The sequence below is a fragment of the Mesocricetus auratus genome, unplaced genomic scaffold, assembly GCF_017639785.1.
Source record: "Mesocricetus auratus isolate SY011 unplaced genomic scaffold, BCM_Maur_2.0 Super-Scaffold_100006, whole genome shotgun sequence".
Taxonomy (NCBI): domain Eukaryota; kingdom Metazoa; phylum Chordata; class Mammalia; order Rodentia; family Cricetidae; genus Mesocricetus; species Mesocricetus auratus.
The window spans coordinates 86,065,033-86,086,007 of record NW_024429190.1 but is presented as its reverse complement, the minus strand read 5'-3'; the positions used below and the strand labels follow the sequence as shown (position 1 = coordinate 86,086,007).

The following is a 20,975-nucleotide window of genomic DNA, read 5'->3' as shown; positions in this document are numbered from 1 at the left end:
TCTAATTAGTCTACGAAAAATTTGAATCCCTCAAGGGATTCTACAATTCATTTAGTCATGGACTTCCTAAACTGTCTCTGAAAATACTCTCATAGACAACCATCACAACTTCTTCTCTTACTCAAAACAGTCTAAGTCTTTGTAAGCCTGGTTTCTGTCTACCCCTAAAGCTATTTTCTGGGTCAGAGCTACCACTGATAGAAGCCCTTTGCCAGTCCTCTGCATGAACTGAGTTTCAGATACCTGAATGGCTTCATGTTACTCAGGTCCTGTCTTTCCTTCCTCAGAGGCCTTCCCTAGTCACTTCACTGTACAGGACTGCAACTCTAATTGCTGGGAGTACAATACACTGTCTTGTTTTCTTCTTTGTACTTGTCTCTGCTTTCATATTTTCTAATATATTAGAACATAAGCTCTGGGTATGCAGCAGAATTTGGCTAGGAAGGATAAACAGGAAGGGAAGTACATCCTATTTCTTTAACAAAGTCTATAAATACTGATGCAGACTGATACTGGCACCTGTAGTCCTGCTTAACTTCCAATATCCTATACATAAGAAATAGCAGAACATAAAAGTTTCAAATCCTATCTGTCTGTCTGTCTTTTAGAGACAGTCTTAGTACGTGATCCAGGCTGCCCTGAACTCACGATCTTCCAGTCTCAGCTTCCTAAGTAGGTAAGACTATTGAATAAAATTCACAATTCTGATAATTGTGTTTGTTGTGCTATCTCTGCCACAGGTTTGAGAGGATGGAGACACCAAATTCTTCTTGTGAAATAATATGATAGAACATCTTGAGATTCCTGTCACAGAAGAAAATGATTCTGTGGGGCAGGTTAGCTCATCTTTTCTGTATTCGTTTCACATTTTCTACTTCTGACTAGAGACAATGGTGATATCTTGGGATTCACTGCATACTCACAGAGCCAGTGTTTGGTTTTTGGGTTGTATTTCACCCTTTTTATTCTGAATCATTGAGATTTATAAGAATTCCTACCTGTGGAAATTTGCTTCATTTTTATCCTGACTTTATCATATTTTAAAAATGTCTAACAGGTTAAAAAATATCCAGGCAAAAAACTAGTTCCATACATTTTCAAAATGTAATCAAATAATTAAAAATACTATTTCATTAAAACAACTATACACCCCTACTGCTGACTGCTTTGCACATGAAGAGGGGGAGGAAACTCTTACACATACTTACCTCTTCAAAGCCCATTTCAAACAAACACTCAACAGCTCCTCTGACAGGCAAGAGTCTAGTAGAAAAAGCTGTGTTTCCAATACGGATGGATCTGTATTTTTCATCATGGGGGTTTCTGATAAAAAAAGATATAATATGTAGCAACTTACCTTTTAAGAGTTTAAGTATGTTTCTTTTCACATTTTATATCAGCTGCACTTCTACATGGCAGTATAGGCTCCAACTTTAAAGACTGAGCAGACCAGACAAACAGTTCAATTTCATGATTCTTACCTCTGTACCACAGGGCACTTTTATTGTCCACCCTTATGGATGACAGTATTAATGCTGCCATAGGAAATGGTGTGACATTTTAATTCTGTACTGTAGTTTCTAAAAGAAAATAATGGACAGTAGCTCCAGGCAGAGGGCAGAGAACTTTGCTTGTTCTGAGGGATCCCATCATCCATAATGGTGTCCAAGGCACAAAGATGGTGATTAAGAAGTATTTGTGAACTGAAACCCAGTTACAGAAGCTTTGCACGAACCTTAATAGTTACTTAGCTTCGTTTCCTCCCTGGACCAATGACCGTTTTTACTGTAAGTTCCCACCTCAGTAGAAAATATATTTTTAGTATTCAAAGTAAGGTAATCAAAGGAAAACATGAATATTCAAGGACAAAGCTTAAGTTGTACAGCTTAACTATCATACATTAGTACCGATCTATAAACTCTTCCATGAGAACTATAAGACTGAGGGTCAATGATTTTTATGACAATTTGATATTAATACTATGAGATTTCCATTGCATTCTATAAAATCTGTAGATTTACAAAGGACTGGATGTTAAAAAAATTCTTTCCACAAATGATTTCAAAAGCAAGCACTGATTGTTGGGAGCTAAGGACCGTTTATCCTCTCTACATTTATTCTATGTATGAGGCCAGAATTTCTGACAGTCATAATATCTAGACCACAGCTGAGGGGAGATTCCCTGTGCACCACAAAATGTTCAGCATCCCTGCTTCCCATGGCATACCATTTGAAGAAACAAAATCAAACTATAAAGTAACCCCAACAGTTGCCAAGCTAACTATGGACCACTGGGACTTTTTATGATACATGACACAGGTAATAAACATGTCAGTGTCACCACAATCGGATATCCCAGATTAAAAAGGCAGCAATTTTAACTTTCCCAATAGCTTCTAGGGTTCTGCATGACAATTACATATTACTTATTGGTTTTTATTGTACTATAAACAGAATAATGACGGTCATATCTAGTTCCCAGATTCTTTATTTTCTCTTTGCTTTGTTTCACCCAGGCTGGCCTTAAACTCAAAATTCTCCTTGAACTAGTTATGGATGCCTAACCCAAATGCTTTTTTAAAAAAATTAAAAATGCTAAGCAGACTTGAATGAGCTTAAGCATAGATGAAGCCCCAAAGTTGGTCCTGTTATATCCATGGCACTATAGGCATTGATCTTAATTTTTCTTGATTCTCCATCAACTTAATTTTCTCTGCATATTTTTCTGTTTTTGTTGTCACACTCTGATAGCCCCTCAATCTCTATTATCTATTAAATATTTCTGCAAGTTGTAATATTTATTTTACTGGTTAGCAATTATCTTATATCTTTTCTTGGGACATTTTCTGAATGGTTAGTTTTTGATAATGTTAAAATGGTGGAATCTTGAGAAGGTAGCAGAATTCCTTGTACTTGTTCAACTGTCACTTTGAAAATATTTTGTCTTCCTAGTTGTTTTTACTCTCATAGTTATCTACCAGTCATTTAATTTTCAGAAAAATAACATTTGTTTTGTATTTGAATCAGGTAAGAAAAGTCAATCCCCCCCTCCAACTCTTTTTTGGAAACAGGGTTTCTGCTTTAGGAAGGATACAGAAAACAATCATTGGCCTCATCTCTAACATTCAAAAAAAGCACAACAAAAACACTTCTCAAAAAACAAACAAACAAACAACCTGCCAGTGAGACACAAGACAAATAAAAATGCATGACTGTGGGGAAGGGACTTGTAGAATAGAGAGGATACTGATAGGGAAGGGAAGGAAGAGTAAACAATGCACTAAAACATGTTTGAAATTTCAAAGAACAAATCTAATCAAATACTCCACCAAACTTGTAATTTAGCAATAATAATAATGATAATAGATAACCTCAGTAGTAGCTATATATGTGCCAAGTCCTTTTTTTTCCTACATTTAACTGCAATCCTAGAGTATTTTCCTTCCCTTTTATAAGGAAACTCAAACTTGGAAATTATGTGTAAATTGCCTATCATCACACTTAAAAACAGTTGATGAGAACCGAAACTTATAAAGTCTAAACATACTCCACCACATAAGCTGCCAACAGACTCACCAACCCTCGACACTCACCTTCACTTTCTCTATGTGTCAGTGACAACCTACATTAAAGACTGGAAGTCAGTTTTATCATTTTGTCTTCTATTACTTCTTGCACTGTCATTACAATTGTGAACCTCTGTCAATGTCTTCCTCCACTCCATCAGCATTTATGGCTATGATTACAACATTGCTTTACAATTACATTAAATGGCTGTATCTTCTAATGCTATTCCTCATGAATCTCCACTCGAGAAACCATGAGTTCCCTTTGCCTATCACCTCACATAAATGATCTCTGATACTCCATCCCTTGGTCCAACCTGATCAAACTTCTATTCTTTACTCTCTCATGCTGGGTCTCCCTGATACCTCCTAACATAAGAGTATAAATACAGAAACAGAAAACACTATCTTGAATTGTTGGTGTTATGTAATAAGCTGTTTCCATACCTGTCTTTCTTCCAAATATATTTATATTCTTTGAACAAAGAAACTTTTGATTCTTGGTTCTTCCCAATAACACCCAGTAAGTCAATAATGTCTGCGTGTGCTTTGTAAACAGTTAGTGGACTATCAAATATGTATGTTCGAGAATGAATGAATTAGGGTCTGGGGATCCACTCTGCTGGTAGAGTGCTTGCCTAGCATTCATGAAGCCCTGGGTTCCTCTAGCTCCTCCTGACACCTAATGTGATAGACCATGCCTGTAATCTAGAGGTGTGGGTGGGAGGGTAAGAAGCTTAAAATCATTCTCAGGTAACAGGTCAAGTTCCGGGCCAAAATTGGATAAGTGAATCAACTGTGATGTCAGTGAAACCGATACAGAGTTGTTTTGTTCTGCTTTGGGCAAAGTAGAAAGCAAGCTCATCTTTTCTAAAACTGGATGGCAGCTTTTGCATACAAATTAGCTCACATTTCTTTCTGTAATTTAATTAGATGTATTACTGCTGGGGATATGATTCACATCATTCAAGCAGAAATTTAAAAGTATTATTTCACTGGAGTTTACAACAACAAGTATGAGTTCAAAGATATGCTAATGAAGTTTTTATTTGCATTTCCACTCCATAAACTGTTCTGAAACTCTGAGGTCAGAAGAGATGGTGGGACAATATGCCTTTACTTTGTTGCTAATGAGTTAAAAAAATACCAATGGAAACAATTCTGATTTTCTCTGCCCAAATTAGAGATGTATAAATATAATGTGTGGCCAGGGCCCAATAAGGCATCTGAAACTTTTCCTTAAGAGTTAGGAAGTCACTGGATATGGAGAAAAGGACACCACCCGCAACCAAGTCAGACCCTGAATTCTCAGAACACACTCTATTCTTGAAAACAAATACAAGGGCAATTTTCACATCAGTCTGAATCATTTGAGTTACAAACTCCTATTTCCTTTTTAGACAAAAAACTCAAGATCAGAAATACAGGCCACAGTAAAGGCTGTAAAATGAACCGGTTTCTTTTAGAAGTTTAGTAGTACACACTCCTATCCAGGCGTTGTCTGCATGCAAAGCTGTCCTTTAAGGACTCTGTTCTTAGTCAGCACCTGTGCTTTCGTCTTCACAAGCCCGTCCCTCTTTCCTGTACAGGGGCAGAGTGGGAGACTTAAGAATTCAGGAGGAAATCTCAGCATCTCAAGAATCAAGCCTGGGCGTTCTTTCGGAGTCCATGGGCATCTTGTACTCTGAGGTGGTGTGTGGTCTCAGGGTAGAAAAGGTGAGGTGTCACAAAGGAGGAGAATGATGGTCACGTGGGCGACAATTATGTAGCTGTGAACAGGCTCAATGCTGCCTAACATATGGCATATAATCACACATGTTCGCTCTTCAATTTACTCTAAAATAAGATTGCTACCTAATCGAAGTTATTGTTGGGGCGGCTCACACCTGTAACCTCAGCACTCGGTGGTAGGTCGAGGCAGGAGGACTGGCATGAGTTCTGGGCTACAGAGCGCGTTCCATGCCAGCCTGGGCCATAGAGGACAGCACCCTGTCTCAAACAAACCGCTTCCAACTAATTCTCTAAAACTGGACCACACGAAGTGTACAGCCGTGAAGCTGAGAATTCCAGCAGACTCCATGTCAGTGTTCTTGAAGCCAGCATCCAGGGGCATGACATCAGTCAGCACTTAACCACCTCCTTAACCTCCCCCGTGTGCCCCTCCCGCACGCCGTCCCCAAGCAAGCTCCCCTGACCCAAAGAGCTGCAGCAGGGGGCTGACTCCAACTTCCAGCACCGACCCTGTGGGGAGCAGCTGTGGAGAGTGCTGCACTCTGAACGAAAGCGACTTCTCCTTCAAAACTCTTACTTAAGGAGTCAGCTTGAACTCAACCCCAGAAATGAATAGGAAGTTCGTAACTTTAAACTACAGATGTTTCAACCACCAAACGCGGCGTGGACATTCAGCCCGCACTCGGGCTGAGTCACAGAGCCCGGGTCCTGCGGTGAGATGGGACACTACATCTGTCAGCGGCAGTGACACCCTAGGCGAGCCCTCGTCGCCGTGCCCGCCCCGCCTCAGGCCCGAGTGCCGACGGCCCCGCCCGCCTGCGGCCCTCAGGCTCTCGGGGCCCCGGCTGCACCTCAGGATGTTGTCGGCGTAGGTGAGCAGCAGCTTGGAGGCCTCCAGAAAGGTCTCCGGGGTGTTCTGGCAGAGCTCGGCCACGGCCGGGGACGCCGAGCTCGACGAGCTGCCCAGTGCGGCCGACGCCATGGCTGTGCCCCGCGCGGCCTCCGCCACCTCGCGCCGCGGCCCGCACTGAGCAGGCGCTGAGCGCCTAGGCTGCCGCTGAGGCCTGAGGCCAGCGGGGGCGGGGCGGGCGGGGCGGGGCCTCCGCGCCGAGGGGCGGGGCGCCTCCGAGGACAGGGGCGTTCTGGGCGGGGCTAGGGGCGGGGCGAGGCACCAAGAGGCGGATCTGATCGTTGGCACTAGGGAGCCAGGGCTGTGGCTGCTGGGTTTGCCAGGCAGCTCAGATATTTTTCAGCCTTCCATTCACGATGGATGCTGTTTGTGGAAGAAACGACCCTAGAAGAAAGAACAAGTTTTTCTTGTGTCTGTTTTGGGGGGATTTGGTATATGGCCTAGGCTGGCCTCAACCTGAGATTACAAGAGTCTGGCTTCAAGAACAAAAGCATGGCTCTGAATTCTGCTGGGTTTCCGATTTGTGTATTCTTTTCCGAATTAGACTGATGAACATCACTTCAGGTTCTCGCTCACAAGGTATGATTCTGCTGTAAGGAGCGTTTTAAACAGCATATTGTACCTTGCTGAGGAGTTGGGGACTCAGCTTATCATGTTGTGACCCATATAAAACATATTGCAAGTAACAGCATAAAATACAATGAGGAACAATGAAGAGAACAAAGCTTATACACACATTGCATCTTTCGACTCATACAGGCATACCATCTACCAGTATCCTCTATTTCTCTTAGAAAATGAATCCCAGTGCTGGAAAGAAGTCTCAGTGGTTAAAGCACTGACTTTTTCCAGAGGACCTGGGTTCAATTCCCAGCACCCACATGGCAGCTCACAACTGTCTATAACTCCAGTTCCAGGGGACCCAGCACTTCTGGCAAAACATAAATGCACATTAAGAAAAGAAAATGAATTCCTAACCTCTTTAGTCCAGTCAATGCCTCATCATACCCTTGATAGATTAAATACCAGTAACTTTTTTCTATTTTACTTTTTTGCAAAAATTCTAAACTTCACCAAATGTGTTTGGTCCTTGTTACTGGGATTGAACCTGAAGGCCTTCCTACATGGAGGCTGTGGCTCCAGCACTGATCTACATACTGAGCCCTTCATTTAATTATTGTTATTTTTTTCTGGAACTCTGTAGACAAGGCTTCTGTAGAACTCAGAGATCTACCTGACTCTTCCCCCTGAGTACTGAGATTAAAGTTGTGGGCCACCACCACCCGGATTTATTATTACCTTTTAGTGATGAGATGACACTAAAGGTGGACTTGACCTCAATTCATCGCCCAGTCAGACCCGGAGCTCTCCGTACTCCATTCTCCTTGAATAGCTGGAATTACATGCATGAACCACAAGGCATGGCTAGCAAGTATTTCTTGGCCTTGCATTTTAAAGATATTTACATATTTAACTTATTTTCTTGGCACTTATTATCTACTGCTTTTTAACATTTGAAATATAGTATTTCTGGGCAAGTTTGTCTAAGAATTCTTAGAACTTCTGAATATTCATCTGTCAAATATGCCTAAATTTTTAGCAGTTAGGTTTGTGGACCAACTTCAAGGATGTGTGTTCAGCTGGACGTGTTAGAAAATCCAGAACTTGAAGGCAGAGGAAGAATCAAAAGTTCAAGGTTAGCCTTAGTTTCATAGTGAACTTGGGACCAGCCTACACCAGACCCTGTCAACATACACAACATACAAAACCCACCGCAACTTTTATAAGTTGCCTTCATTTGTCATTTTAATCACAGCAAGAGAAAAACTTAGTGCTAATATGAATGAAAAAGTGAAAGAAATGAAAGGAAAGGAAAGGACGTGACTGCCCCTAGTGCGGTGGTGAAGCAAGTTTATTGTAGATATGAGGGAAGAGCACAGCCAAAGGCAGGGACCCCTGAGAAAGTCCAAAGTGGACATGACCCATGTGGGGAGAGGGGGAGGTGAGGGGAGAGCGGGGAGCCAAGTGCAGCTGCCAGGAGGCCCGAAAGTACAGAGAGGCAAGTAACCAAAATGTCTGGATTATGTAGGGAGGAGCCTCTGGGGAAGGGCACCCTACCCCTGGACTAGAGAGTTCAGGGTAGAAGGGGGTGGGTGGTTTGTAAGTCATACCCTGTAACAGGTATGGAGTGAGGGATTCTGGGAGAACCTGGTGGCCAGGTCTGCTTTGATGTGTTAAATAGGCAGCTCAGCCGTTTGTCTCATTTGAACCTTAACATAATAGAAATTGGTACCCAGAGTATGGGATATTGCTGTGATGAACTTGACCATGTTGGTTCTTGGGGGGAGTACTATGGAAGGGTTTTGGAGATTTGGGCTAGAAAACGAGATGAGATGCACAGATTGTAGAGAAAAGGAGCTCTAGGAATCTTAATGTTGCAGCCGAGGCATGTGCTGGAGAGAGGAAGATTAGCATGGTTAAGGAGAAGCTTGCCCTGCATGGAACAAAGGGAAAAGGTACTCTATGCAAGACCCCACCTAGTCAAGCTTCCGACGTGTAAAAGACAACCTAAGCATTTTCTGATCCTAGAAACAACCTAATGAAAGTATTGCTGATGATGTGATTCAAGAAGCCATCCCAAGCTGGTAGCTACACTTGGCTGTATTGCCCCATGGGGTTGGCTTTGGACACAAAAGAAACAAGAGTAAGGGGGTCATAGGTCCTCCCTCTGTGGTTTCAGGGAACCTCTGAGACCAGGCAACATGTGGCAGGAGAGTGCCTGCGTGAAGGCTCCAGAGTAAGAGGCTGCTAGAGACAACTGTGTGGAGTTGTGAAAGGGAAACTTGGTTGCAGTGGAGACTAAAGGATGTTGGGGACGTCAACACCATGAGAAAGCTGCCAAGGAGAGCTGCATATAGGCAGTAGGACCAGCCCAAGAGAGAGATGGATGCTGCAGGCAGGAAAACTGCAGGGGTAGAGCTATCTAAGCCCTTGGCAGAAGACACAGAGCTATAGATAGGACTTGGCGTTTGTTCTGGGTTGTGTTCATGCTTTGGCCCAGAATTTTCTTACTATGCCCCACTCCCACCCTTTTGGAATGGTAATGTATATTCTGCATCTTATGTTGGAAATAAGTGATTTGCCTTTTGATTTTACAGAGGGCTCATTCTGAGATTCTTTATATCTTAGAAAAGACTTTGGGCTTTTAAACCGTGTTAAGACTGTGAAAGACTATAGGAACGTTTGAAGTTGCAATAAGTGCATTTTGCATCATATGGCCAGGAGTCTATGAAGACCAGGGAGTGACATGTGGTGGATTGGATGAAAAATGTTCTCCACAGGCTCCAGTATTTGAACTCATGGTTTCCCATCAGTCACACAGTTTGGGGACATTTAGGTGATACTGCCTTCTTAGAAGACATACATCACTGGCATCACTGGGGTTAGGCTTTGAAATTGCAAATATCCTTGTCCTACTTTCAGTTCCCTCATGGTAAAGCATGTGAGCTTTCAGCTTCTTTTTTGATTTTTTTTAAAAGATTTTATTATGTATACAGTGTTCTGTCTGTATGTGCACCTACAAGCCAGAAGAGGGCACCAGATCTCATTCCAGAAGGTTGTGCGCCATCATGTGGTTGCTGGGAATTGAACTCAGGACCCTTGGAAGAGTACCCAGGGCTTTTAATCTCTGAGCCATTTCTCCAGCCTGAGCTTTCAGCTTCTTGCTCCAGCACCTATGCATGCTGCCTGCTGCCACGCTGTTCCCACAACTATAGACACTAACCCTCTGGAACTGTAGGACCTTTGCCTCTGAGTCATTTCTCCAGCCCCTCAAATTTTTATTTTAGAATGTTATTTATTTATTCAGGTGTGTGTGTGTGTGTGTGTGTGTGTGTGTGTGTGTGTGGTACACACATACACATGCCCTGCCCATGGCATTTGGAGATCAAAGGACAATGTCTGAGAGTCGGCGCTTTCCTTCCACTATAAGAGTTCTGGAAAGGTTGTGAGCTAGCCTTTAACAGCTGAGCAGTAGTGGCACACACCTTTAATCCCAGCACTTGGGATTAAAGTTTAACTACAGTATGAGTTCCAGGATAGCCAGGGCCACACACTGAAACCCTGTCTCCAAAACCCCAAAACAACAAAACAAAGGAGTTCTGGAAATGGGATTCAGGTAATAAAGCTCTACTGAGCCTAACTTCTCAAATTTGACAGTGGCCGAATGGATCTGGTGCCTACTAGAATGCCTGTTTCCACCCAAGTTACTAGCCATGCATTCATTCATTTTTAGATTGAAATCAAGGCCGGCTACTTTTAAGCATTTCCTGAATTTATTGAGTTAGCACTTACCTCATTGTCCCCTTTGTGTTACAATAATATTACAGTGAGAAGTTCAACTTGTTGGATAGAAAGTTTGATTGGAAACTGTATCTGGAAATAAAGCTTTGAGCAGGAGACATTTTACAGCAAGGCTACAATAAGCAGAGCCAATTTGAAGATTTGTGTTCAATATACCATGATATTTTGGCAAGAAATGTGGTACTAACTCACATATGGCTATTAGGGTTTTATAAAATGTTTACCCCTTTCCAGATGGAAGTAAAATGATCAGAGAGAGAAAAATAAATAGAAATTACAGTCTTGTTATATCACTTGTGTGTGTGTGTGTGTGTGTGTGTGTGTGTGTGTTGCTTTGAGACTTCTTTCCCTGAGAAGATGCAAACAAATATCTCCTTAAAGGGCATGACTATAAGGTCAAAGCAAGAACCCCTAAGTCCATCTTGGAGTACCTTTAAGTTTGTTCAGCTTACACAGAGCATGGATGGGGGAGTTGCTTACAGAAGTGTGGGAGACCTCAACACCTCTGCACCACCAGGAAGTGTCACTGCAGCACTGGAGGTGACATGACTCACCGCGGCTGCACAGACAAGAGTTCTTTTTTCAGCTGGCCTTCCGCAGCCTATATACCCAGCACCTTTGAGACTTGAGGCTGCCTGCAATGGGGCAGTATTCCATATAAACTGTCAAAAGGTACAGGCGGGAGTCACATTATTTTCAGTCAGGGAGATAACACTAAGCTAGGGGAGAGTGCTGGCATCGGGGACAAACTTGGCTCCCCTAAACATTACAGAAAAGGAGACTACCAAACAAATCATATCCAGGACTAATGAAAGAAAAGCTGAACTTGACCCAAATTCCTTTCTACAGTGGGAAAAGGAGAAATAGCAGTATACTTGGCAACAATGGCCACAAGCGGTATCGCCCACAAGGAAACATAAGCATGACTGAAAGGTTCAGCTGCAGATGGCATAGTCGACCATTTGTCTGAAGAAGGAAAAACAAAGCTCACACCTGGGACATTTCAACAGAGGGTTAGTAAACAACTCCTTGCTGTGTTGCTGCTTATACTTTCCCACTGCAGAGTCACAGTCAGCTCAATTGGACTTTTGATAAGCTCAGGGATAAACGTGCTTTTAGCTCTTGTTTCCACTTCAGATACTGGGCATACTCCATCCACTTTCTGCCATAAGTCAGCAATTAAAAGTTTAATTTCAAAGAAGCGTCATATATTTACTAGACATTGTTGGACTACTATGGTAAATAGGGGTAAGAAAAAAATGGAGAGGGGACACCACAACCACTACTCATCACCATAGACTTCAGGTTTTGTTTTTTAAGGACAGGGTCTTCAGGTAGGTACTGATCCTCTGCCTCCCGTGTACTGAAATTGCAGGCACGTACCATCACGCCCGATTTCTTTGCAGACTTTGACGTTTGAAAGCGCTGTATTGTTTTACGGCGCCTGACAAATACTCTCAACGTCTTTGCACACTATGAAATATTCACCCCTGGCACTGTTTCAGTGGCTGCGTGGCATTTGGATGACCAAATGACCTCGGTATCGTGGTGTGTGGCATTCTGACGAGTTCGAGTCGATACTTGCCCCACGCATGCCAAGGGGCCCCGACGCAATGATTGCGTTCCTTCTCTGGCGACACCGAAATATCTGGGCATTATCACCGAGCGTTAAGGTGAGGATCGCTAAATAAGCAAGACAAGGTCGTGAGGCCGAGCGGCGGGCTCTCAGTCGCCGAACCTGGCGGAAGTCCTGCCCCCGCTCGTCTGACCTCTGACACTCCGGGCGGAAACGCTGCGCGCTGGGAGGGAGAGTGCGCGCATGCGCACAGGGTGGGCGCCCGCCAAGGCTCGTCTCAGGTAGTGGCCGGCGTCCTTCCTAGCGGCGGCTATCACCCGGGTTTCAGGGTGGGGGTGGAGGGCGTGGCGTGTAACCCTGAGAGCTCCTAATGCCGACCTCGGGGAGTAACTCCCCGCCTGCCACGGCTGCGCGGGGCTGTGGTGGGGCTTCCGGAGAGGTTCGCTGCCCCACACGGAAGTAGATAAAGGGCACTTAATGTGCTTTGACCGTAGAAATGTCACATCGACTCAGTCCACACGGTACAGCAATCAGCAATCCTCGCTGAGCCTGGAGAAGGATGCCACCTGTAATCGGATCAGGGTGGGGTGGCCTCCAGGCTTTCCCTGTCCAATTTTCTTGAAAACTAGTGAGGTTGCTCTCAGTTGGCTGTCCGAGGTCCCTCCTAGCTTAAAAGCAAAGGCTATGCCCACACGAGGGTGACATTTAAGCACACCGAGGGTATTTGTTAGATCTTTCCGTTGTTTAAACGGCACTTGCTGTCTCTGTTCCAGGAACGTGTTTCTGATCTTCTGAATTTCAACCATGTTGTCAAACTGCTTACAAAATTTTCTAAAAGCCTCACGCTCTCGTCCGTATCCAGCGTCATGCTGTTGCTCATTAAGCAAACGCAAGTTTTCTGGAACGATGCCAGCAGTCATGTTGCATAGGCGAGTTGTTGTCACAGGCATCGGACTAGTGACACCACTTGGTGTTGGGACTCAACTAGTTTGGGATCGGCTTCTCCGAGGAGAGAGTGGAATTGTTTCTGTGGTTGGTGATGAGTACAAGAGTATTCCTTGCAGGGTAGCTGCTTACGTGCCAAGAGGTACTGATGAAGGTCAGTTCCATGAGCAAAACTTTGTGTCCAAATCAGACACCAAGGCCATGTCGTCGCCCACCATCATGGCCATAGCGGCAGCAGAGTTGGCCCTGACGGACTCTGGCTGGCATCCGAAGTCAGAAGCTGATCAGGTGGCCACTGGCGTGGCCATTGGCATGGGAATGGTTCCTCTTGAAGTTGTTTCTGAAACTGCTTTGTTGTTTCAGACCAAAGGCTACAATAAAGTCAGCCCATTCTTTGTCCCTAAGATTCTGGTCAATATGGCCGCAGGCCAGGTCAGCATTCGCTATAAACTCAAGGGCCCCAATCACACAGTGTCCACCGCCTGCACAACAGGAGCACATGCTGTGGGAGACTCCTTTAGATTTATAGCCCATGGCGATGCCGATGTGATGGTGGCCGGGGGCACAGATTCTTGCATTAGTCCTTTATCGCTTGCTGGGTTTTCCAGAGCCAGGGCTCTGAGCATGAACCCGGATCCTAAGCTGGCCTGCCGACCATTCCATCCAGAGCGAGATGGGTTTGTCATGGGCGAGGGTGCTGCTGTGCTGGTGTTGGAAGAACGTGAACATGCTGTTCAGAGAGGAGCCCGGATTTATGCAGAAGTTCTGGGCTATGGACTCTCGGGTGATGCTGGTCACATAACTGCCCCCGATTCTGAAGGAGAAGGTGCCTTCAGGTAAAGACTGGTTCTGTTCAATATATTTTCTCCTGGAAGACACTATTGGAACTTCAAATTCAAAAAGTGTTATCCAGTCTTGGTGTATAGTATATATATTTTCTATCTTAAACTAAAAGTATTTTTAAAAAGTTCTTTGAACTGTTGGAAAGCATTTGAACATCTTTAAACAAAAATCGAGTGGACTTTAGTCAAAGCCAGTAGAGCTGTATTTTTGCTGACTCATTATGTCCTCCTTTCTGCTTGGTAATCATGAGTGTTCCCTTCCCCAGACACACTTTGAACCCTTTTCAGACCTGGAGAATACAGACAAGTCCTGCCAGATGTGTCTGCTTGGCTGCTGTCCTTTGTAAAGCAGCATTTCTCAGTTGAGCACCTGGGGTCTTGCCGATGGCTGATTCTGACTGTGGATCTAGGTTGACACTCAAGAGTCTGCATTTCTAATCAGCTCTGTCTAAAGACCATGCTTTGAAGAACGTCCCAGATAGTGTTATTTGCCCAGGATAGACCATATTATGTTTTATCTAGTTAAAACTGCCAGGTGTTAGCGAGATTTCCTATATGGGACAAATACTAGTTATTTTTGGCTTTGTGAATCACAGGGTCTCTGCTGTGACACTCCGGATGGAGCTCACCCTGTGCACCTGGAAACCTTTATTTCTTTCACACAAACTACTTGAATGAATAATCTGCTAAATTCGTTTGATGATTTTGTTTTCTTACCAGATGCATGGCTGCTGCTGTAAGAGATGCAGGTGTGTTGCCTGAAGAGATATCCTATGTCAACGCGCATGCCACATCCACACCACTGGGCGACGCTGCTGAAAACAGAGCCATCAAGAGGCTCTTCGGAGACCATGCTGGCGCCCTTGCCATATCCTCCACAAAGGGAGCCACCGGCCATCTGCTGGGGGCTGCAGGGGCCATCGAGGCAGCTTTTACTGCACTGGCTTGTTACCATCAAAAACTACCACCAACTCTAAACCTGGATTGCACAGAGCCAGAATTTGATCTCAATTATGTTCCACTGAAGGCGCAAGAATGGAAAACTGAGGGGCGATGTATTGGACTCACCAATTCCTTTGGGTTTGGAGGTACTAATGCAACACTTTGTATTGCTGGCATGTAAACTTTGCCTTTTAATTGTCATAAATGTATAAATAACGTGCATGTCCATATGTTTAAAATCAATACCCAGATGTCTTTAACACAGTTGGTATTTGTAGGAGGGCAGTTCTTGCTAGGGAAGGGGCTGCCAGTTGCTTTGTATTTTAAAGCAACTTGGTGTCTCCTGTGAGATACCAAGTACTGGCAACTAGTGACAACCAGATTTGTCTCTAGACATTGCCTTATGTGTTCTGGGGGACAAAATAACCTGCACCCATCAACTATTTGATTTATATTTTCCTAATGCTCCAAATCAAATAACTCCTGTCCTTTTCAGATATTTATTTAGAGACTAGCTCCTCCAAGCAAGGCTGTGTTGCTGCGTGTTATGACTCCAGAGTCACCATTTTTTGCACAACACATAAGAAGGAATTATATAAGTAGGAGGACGTGCCATCAGTCAGCATCCTTTGAGGGCAGCTGTCAGCCAGTGATGACCTAGTCACCTATCCAGGTGTCATTAGTGGAATTTCCCAGAACTATGAAGTTTTCATTTCTTGGAAAGAGGAAATGAAACTGGTTTGACATTTCTTGTTCTGGGTGTATTTTGCCGTGAAGAATGACACAGAGACCTTTTGTGAAAGACACCGTTGGTAAATTAGGCCACCTTCCTGCAGTCTACCTTTGTGTCTGTGGGAATGTTCCACCAGCTTCCCACTCTGAGAGTCAGCGGGCCCTCTACTTTGCTGCTCTTCTCCTCTAAAGCCAGAGGAACAAGCTACCCAGAGGTGACAACCAGTCAGAGAAGCACTTGGTAGGCGGGGCCTTTACTTCAGAGTAAGTGCTTTATCTCTATTCAGTCCCTCAGGTCTGAAGCGAAGCTTCCTTCAGGTGCCACGGCATTTTCCCGGCTCAGGGACACCTTCAACTTTTCTGTCCCTGTTCTGCTTTCATGGCTTTTATCCCTATCCCATGAGTCATCCCCAAACAAACTGCCTTTTCTTCGTCCCTGCTTTCTCTGCGGCTCACACAATGAAATGGGGTAAAAGAGGATAAATGGTTATGTGCCTTTTGCAGAAGTTAGTGCATTTCCACACTTTACCCCAAACTTCTTGTTCTTGTTTTAATTTTTTTATATTTTAAAAATAACATGCATGAATGTTTTCCATGTGTGTATGCATATGTGTATCATGTTTGAGCCTGGTGCACAGGGAGGCCAAGACAAGGCATTGAGTCTGGTGCATAGAGAGACCAAGACAAGGCATTGAGCCTGGTGCACAGGGAGGCCAAGACAAGGCATTGAGCCTGGTGCACAGGGAGGCCAAGACAAGGCATTGAGCCTGGTGCATAGAGAGGCCAAGACAAGGCATTGAGCTTGGTGCACAGGCATCAGATCCCCAGGAACTTCAGTCGTGGATGGATTTGAATCACCACATGTGTGCTTAGGACTAAACTCCGGTCCTCTGAAGAGCAACCGGTCTCTTAACTACTGAGCCATCTCTGCAGCCCCTTGTCCTTGGTTTTTAAGACCCGTATGTGGTTGGGGCATGTCTTCGGGTGCATGTGCCTCAGTGGTGGTCAGAGGACAACTTTGTGGAGTTGGTTTTCTCCTCCCACTTTTATATGAGTTCCAGGAATCAAACTCAGGTCTTCAGGCTTACATTGCAAACACCTTTATCTGCTGAGCCTTCGTGAGGAGCCAGTTTTTCAATTAAAAAAGAAAATAGCCTCTTGCTTTGTAGCACAAGCTGGCTCCAAATGTTCTGTGTAGCTCAGGCTGGCCCCAAACTTGACATGCAGAACAAGCAGACTATGAATTCCCAACTGTAGATATAAATTTGTGGTTACCCACCGAACCCAGATTAGTTTAATTGACTGACTGCCGTTCTCCCTCCTTTAATGCTTAAACACTAAATGTAATCAGTATTAATTTCCATTAACATGTGTCTGCTCAGCCGAGAACTTAGTGGGGGCTCTGTGTTGTCACCAGTAAGAACAAAAGTATACACTAGAGAAGATCCAAAGACAACTGAATACATCCATGTCAGCAAATATCAAGTTAAGGGGGAAGATGAGAAGGGAACAATATTCCAGCCTGAGGGGATTCAGTGTAGAAAGTTCTAGAAGTTAAAACACTTGTGCTAAACAAATCCACTATACTTTAAGGTGGGAGGTTGGGAGATAATGCCAGAAGATCTGTTAAATGTTGGGTCGCAGAGGACCTGGCAAGTTTCAAGGAAGTGAGGGTAATAAGCCACTTAAGATCTGAAATGGTAGACTGGCTTTGTATTGTGTCTATTTGGCTGGCCTGAACTGTTTCCCTGCATTCACATCTTGCTTAGGGTTGGTTGTGAGAGATTTCTTACGAGTGATATGAAAGATGTTATTAAATCTTAATGGGAGTCAGTGAGTGAGCCTGCAACTGTTTCTTCCTGAGTCCTGAATTGTTCCTAACTCCTGCAAAAGTATGCCCTTGGCTCCACGACACTGGATAAGCCCAGCTAGCCCCAGCCCATGCCATCAAAATAAAACACAGGAACTTGTCAGCGTTTCGGTTCCTCCTTGTCTTTGTGGGTTCTGGTTGGCTACTGGAACTTTACAGTTGTCTTCCGGAACTTCCCTGCACCTGCTGTGTGTTTCCGACTCCATCACCAGAAGGCAGTCAGTGGTCACAGCAGCAGCACTTGAAGATGCTTAACAGTTCTCGAAGTTGTGTAATGCCTGAGCCGTATATGAAGCGCTCACTTCTATGGCTTTGTTTCTCAGGCTGAATCTTGACTGAGACAAGAGGAAAGGATGATATAGGAGTGCCATTATCACAGTTTATTTTAGAAATCTCACTGGCTGTCGAGATAGGAGCTGACCCCAGGAAAGCTTGAGTCCCTTAAGGGAATAGAGCCTGAAGGGTATTGGAAAGGAGAGCAGGATATGGTGACTCATTTGTATTCCAAAATACAACACCAATGGTGCTTTTTAAAACCAACTCTAAGACACTGACGTACAAACCTGCCTCTAGTGTAGTTAGATGCATTTTGATGAACATGCATATCTGCAAATACTGCTTTAGTGTGGTGATACATTGTTTATGATCTAATAAAGCTTGCCTGGAGGTCAGAATGCAAAGCTAGTCACACCAGTTAGCCGTAGAGATCAGGCAGTGGTGGCACACACCTTTAATCCCAGCAGCCACACTAGTTAGCCATAGAAGCTGGGTGGTGATGGTATATGCCTTTACTCCCAGCACTAGAGAGGTATATAAGACAGGAACAGGGTTTCAGAGCTTGGAATCAATCTCCAAACACATTGAGGACAGGATTGCCCCAGCCTGGGTAGAGGTAAGAACTCTCTGGTGGCTTGGCTGTTTTGCTTTCTGATCTCCGGGCAAGCTTTATTAGATCATGAACAATATATCACCACACCAGTCAAAACGAACATGTTCATCACATCTAAAATTACTTTGTAACCTGTTTCAAGAAGGTTCCCCTGGGGTTGTTGTGTTATGCCATGCCCACTCTACAACACACAGAAAAGCACCCTGACTTTGTTCAAACTGACCACCACTAAAATAGAAGAGGGAGACCTCTCCAGTCCCATATTTCCCTAGCCTTTGAGGAGAGACTGGATTTTCAGACTTCCAAAATCCACCCCTTGCTTTGCAAACTGTCCTTTCTTTGTGTGCAAGCATTTCCTCACCCCTAATAAAAGCAGGCCTTGGTGTGTCGTGTGTCTGTGTGTTTTGTCGTCCGTGTCCCCCCCACCCGTAACCCAAACTTTCATTTCTAAGTGATGTGAGTCATTGGTGTTTGTCCCGTATCTTTTTCATGCACAGATGTGAGGGTCAGAGCTTAGATTCCCAGCATCCCTGTGGATGCTAGGCTACTGTTATTCTGATGTGGTCACAAGCACTTCAGTCCGTTCTTTCTCAGTGTTTATTGGTCACAGATACTGGACTTGTGCAACAGTTCTGAGGCTCTCTGCCTTGCGTGTGTGTCACAAGACTCTGGGATTCAGATATGAGAGCATATTGTAAGCTACTCAAGTAGGCCACTTGGGCTCATTTCCGCCTCTGTTAGCCAGATGCATTTTGTGTGTGCTTGGAACAGCTGGTGAGGAAGGCTGGGTAGCGTGAATTGGCAGGCATTTGCTGTACCCAGCAGGTGCTCCTGGTGAGTATGTGTGGGACTCAGAAGGCTTCACTCTAACATGGTAGCTACACATCCACTCACATGCCTCTATTCAAAATGCTTGCTCTTGCTACAGTCCATGCTTCCTAGACCCGTAACCAAACACCAGGACTTCCTTGTACATTTTCAGTTCAGAAGATACTTCTGCTACCAGAGTGTGGCGGGTTCAATGAGAAACACGCTTCATAGGCCCGTGTATTTGAGCACCTCATCTGCAGTTGGTGATGCTGTTTGGGTGAGCCTGTAGGAGGGATGGCCTTGCTGGAGGAAGCATCACTGGGAGTGGCCTTTGATAGCTTACAGCTTTGCCACTCTCTGCTTTACCCCCTGTTCTCTGAGAATGGTTGACAGTGTCATCTCTCAGCTTTCTGCACCAGCTGTTTTGGGGGCAGGGGAAGGAAGGATTAAGGTCATATGTTTGCTGCCCAGGAGTCCCTGTTCTCAGAGTCCAGCAAAGACCTGAATGCCCAGGAATGAACTAAGAAATGGGTGTCTGTTGAAGCAGAAAGTAGCATGCTGGGAAAGGTAGTGTCTCAGAGCTATAGACCATCAAGAGGACCCTGGGCTGACCTTTTGTAGCACCCTCTCCACCCACCCTTTTTTAACTGCGTTACTTTTTCCTTCCTTTATTTATAAAGACACAACTTTAACACAGACAAAAATGCGCTCATTAACAACAGTAACAACAAAATGGAGAGTGACAGGACCCAGTCTACAGCTGCCTGTGGCCCATACTGAGGGACCACTGGGAACAGTGCCTCCAATAGGCCATGTCCCCGAAGACACAGGAGACAAGTCTTGAGAACACAGGAGCTCCCACAAGGCTGAAAAGTGACCCGTTTAGTCTCCAGCATCATCAAACTGTCCTGTTTCAAAGACGACCTTAGAATAATGCGGTACCAGTGGAGGTGGATGGTGCCAACTGGGGTCATGCATCACGTCTCCGTGTGGGGCACAGCACACCAGGGGTTGATCTCTTGAGAAATGCTCCCCTGGGTGTAATCGGCATTGTAAGGGTTCCCTTGGTCTGTTTTCAGCTCCAAGTCCCAGTCCTCACTGAAAAGGTCAGCAGCTTGTTCCACGGGTGGACCTTCTGACAGCTCCCACGCCTACAGCTCCCCACAGCTTCCTTCTCCTCAGCAAAGCCATCCATCCTCTTCCAAACTTGGGCCCTCATCATGGGCAGGAATGTCATTAGGGATGCTCCGGGTTCCACTGGCTAGTCCATCCATGGCCATCTCAGTCTCTGTCTCCTGACCAGAGAGGTCAGCTGCGGCAAAGTCCTCCTCCATGCTGGAGACCTGCCCCGCACTTGACTCGCCGGACCCCTGACCGGTGGCCTCCTGAGGGTCCATGCCCGGCCGCCCACAGCTAGGCCACCGGGGAGGCTCCGCTCCCCCCTTTTTTGATCCCCACTTTTTCTTAACTTCCTCCACCCCTCTCATTACTTCATCACCTCAACCTAGATGGCCTTTGGTCCAAAGAGATAACAAAGGCCAGGAGGAAGCATCCCAGCTGCCGAGCCGGGATATTATCTCTCGATGGTTCAGCTGCTTCTGTGGGAATTTTATCTCTTTCCTCTGACCTCTTCCCCAGTTGCCTAGTCCCTGTTAGGTCCTCATACATCCACCGGGCGTCATGCCTCCCCTGGCACTATGGACCCCGCTTAGCAACAATAAGCTAAAATAAGCTCTCCTTAAGTTGCTGCTGGTCATGGTGTTTTTATTAGGACAATAAAAAGTAACGGATACACGAGGT

At 44.9% G+C, this 20,975-nt stretch overlaps 2 protein-coding genes and 1 pseudogene across 3 annotated transcripts in view; 1 reads left to right on the top strand and 2 right to left on the bottom strand.

Moving 5' to 3' along the window:
• The window catches only part of Ngly1 (N-glycanase 1), a 57,703-nt gene extending 51,358 nt beyond the window's left edge, over positions 1-6,345 (bottom strand). Inside the window, exons 1-2 of the mRNA XM_005080986.4 lie at positions 6,149-6,345; positions 1,209-1,323 (exon numbers count right to left, since the gene is read on the bottom strand). Coding sequence (XP_005081043.1) covers positions 1,209-1,323; positions 6,149-6,279 — 246 coding nt within the window. The 5' untranslated portion in view covers positions 6,280-6,345. The remainder of the gene's footprint in view (positions 1-1,208; positions 1,324-6,148) is intronic.
• Positions 6,346-12,033: 5,688 nt separating this feature from the next.
• On the top strand, positions 12,034-17,579 carry Oxsm (3-oxoacyl-ACP synthase, mitochondrial). Of its 2 annotated transcripts, none has more exons than XM_013121188.3 (3): positions 12,034-12,242; positions 12,919-13,926; positions 14,653-17,579. In XM_013121188.3, exons 2-3 carry the CDS (start codon positions 12,950-12,952, stop codon positions 15,053-15,055), a joined length of 1,380 nt encoding a protein of 459 aa, XP_012976642.1. In that variant the 5' UTR covers positions 12,034-12,242; positions 12,919-12,949; the 3' UTR covers positions 15,056-17,579. The 2 variants fall into 2 exon arrangements, with proteins under 2 accessions (XP_012976642.1, XP_005081045.1); XM_005080988.4 differs by lacking the exon at positions 12,034-12,242 and adding an exon at positions 12,338-12,426.
• A 2,263-nt stretch (positions 17,580-19,842) lies between these two features.
• On the bottom strand, positions 19,843-20,572 carry LOC121140915 (annotated as a pseudogene).
• Between the last annotated feature and the right edge of the window lie 403 nt (positions 20,573-20,975).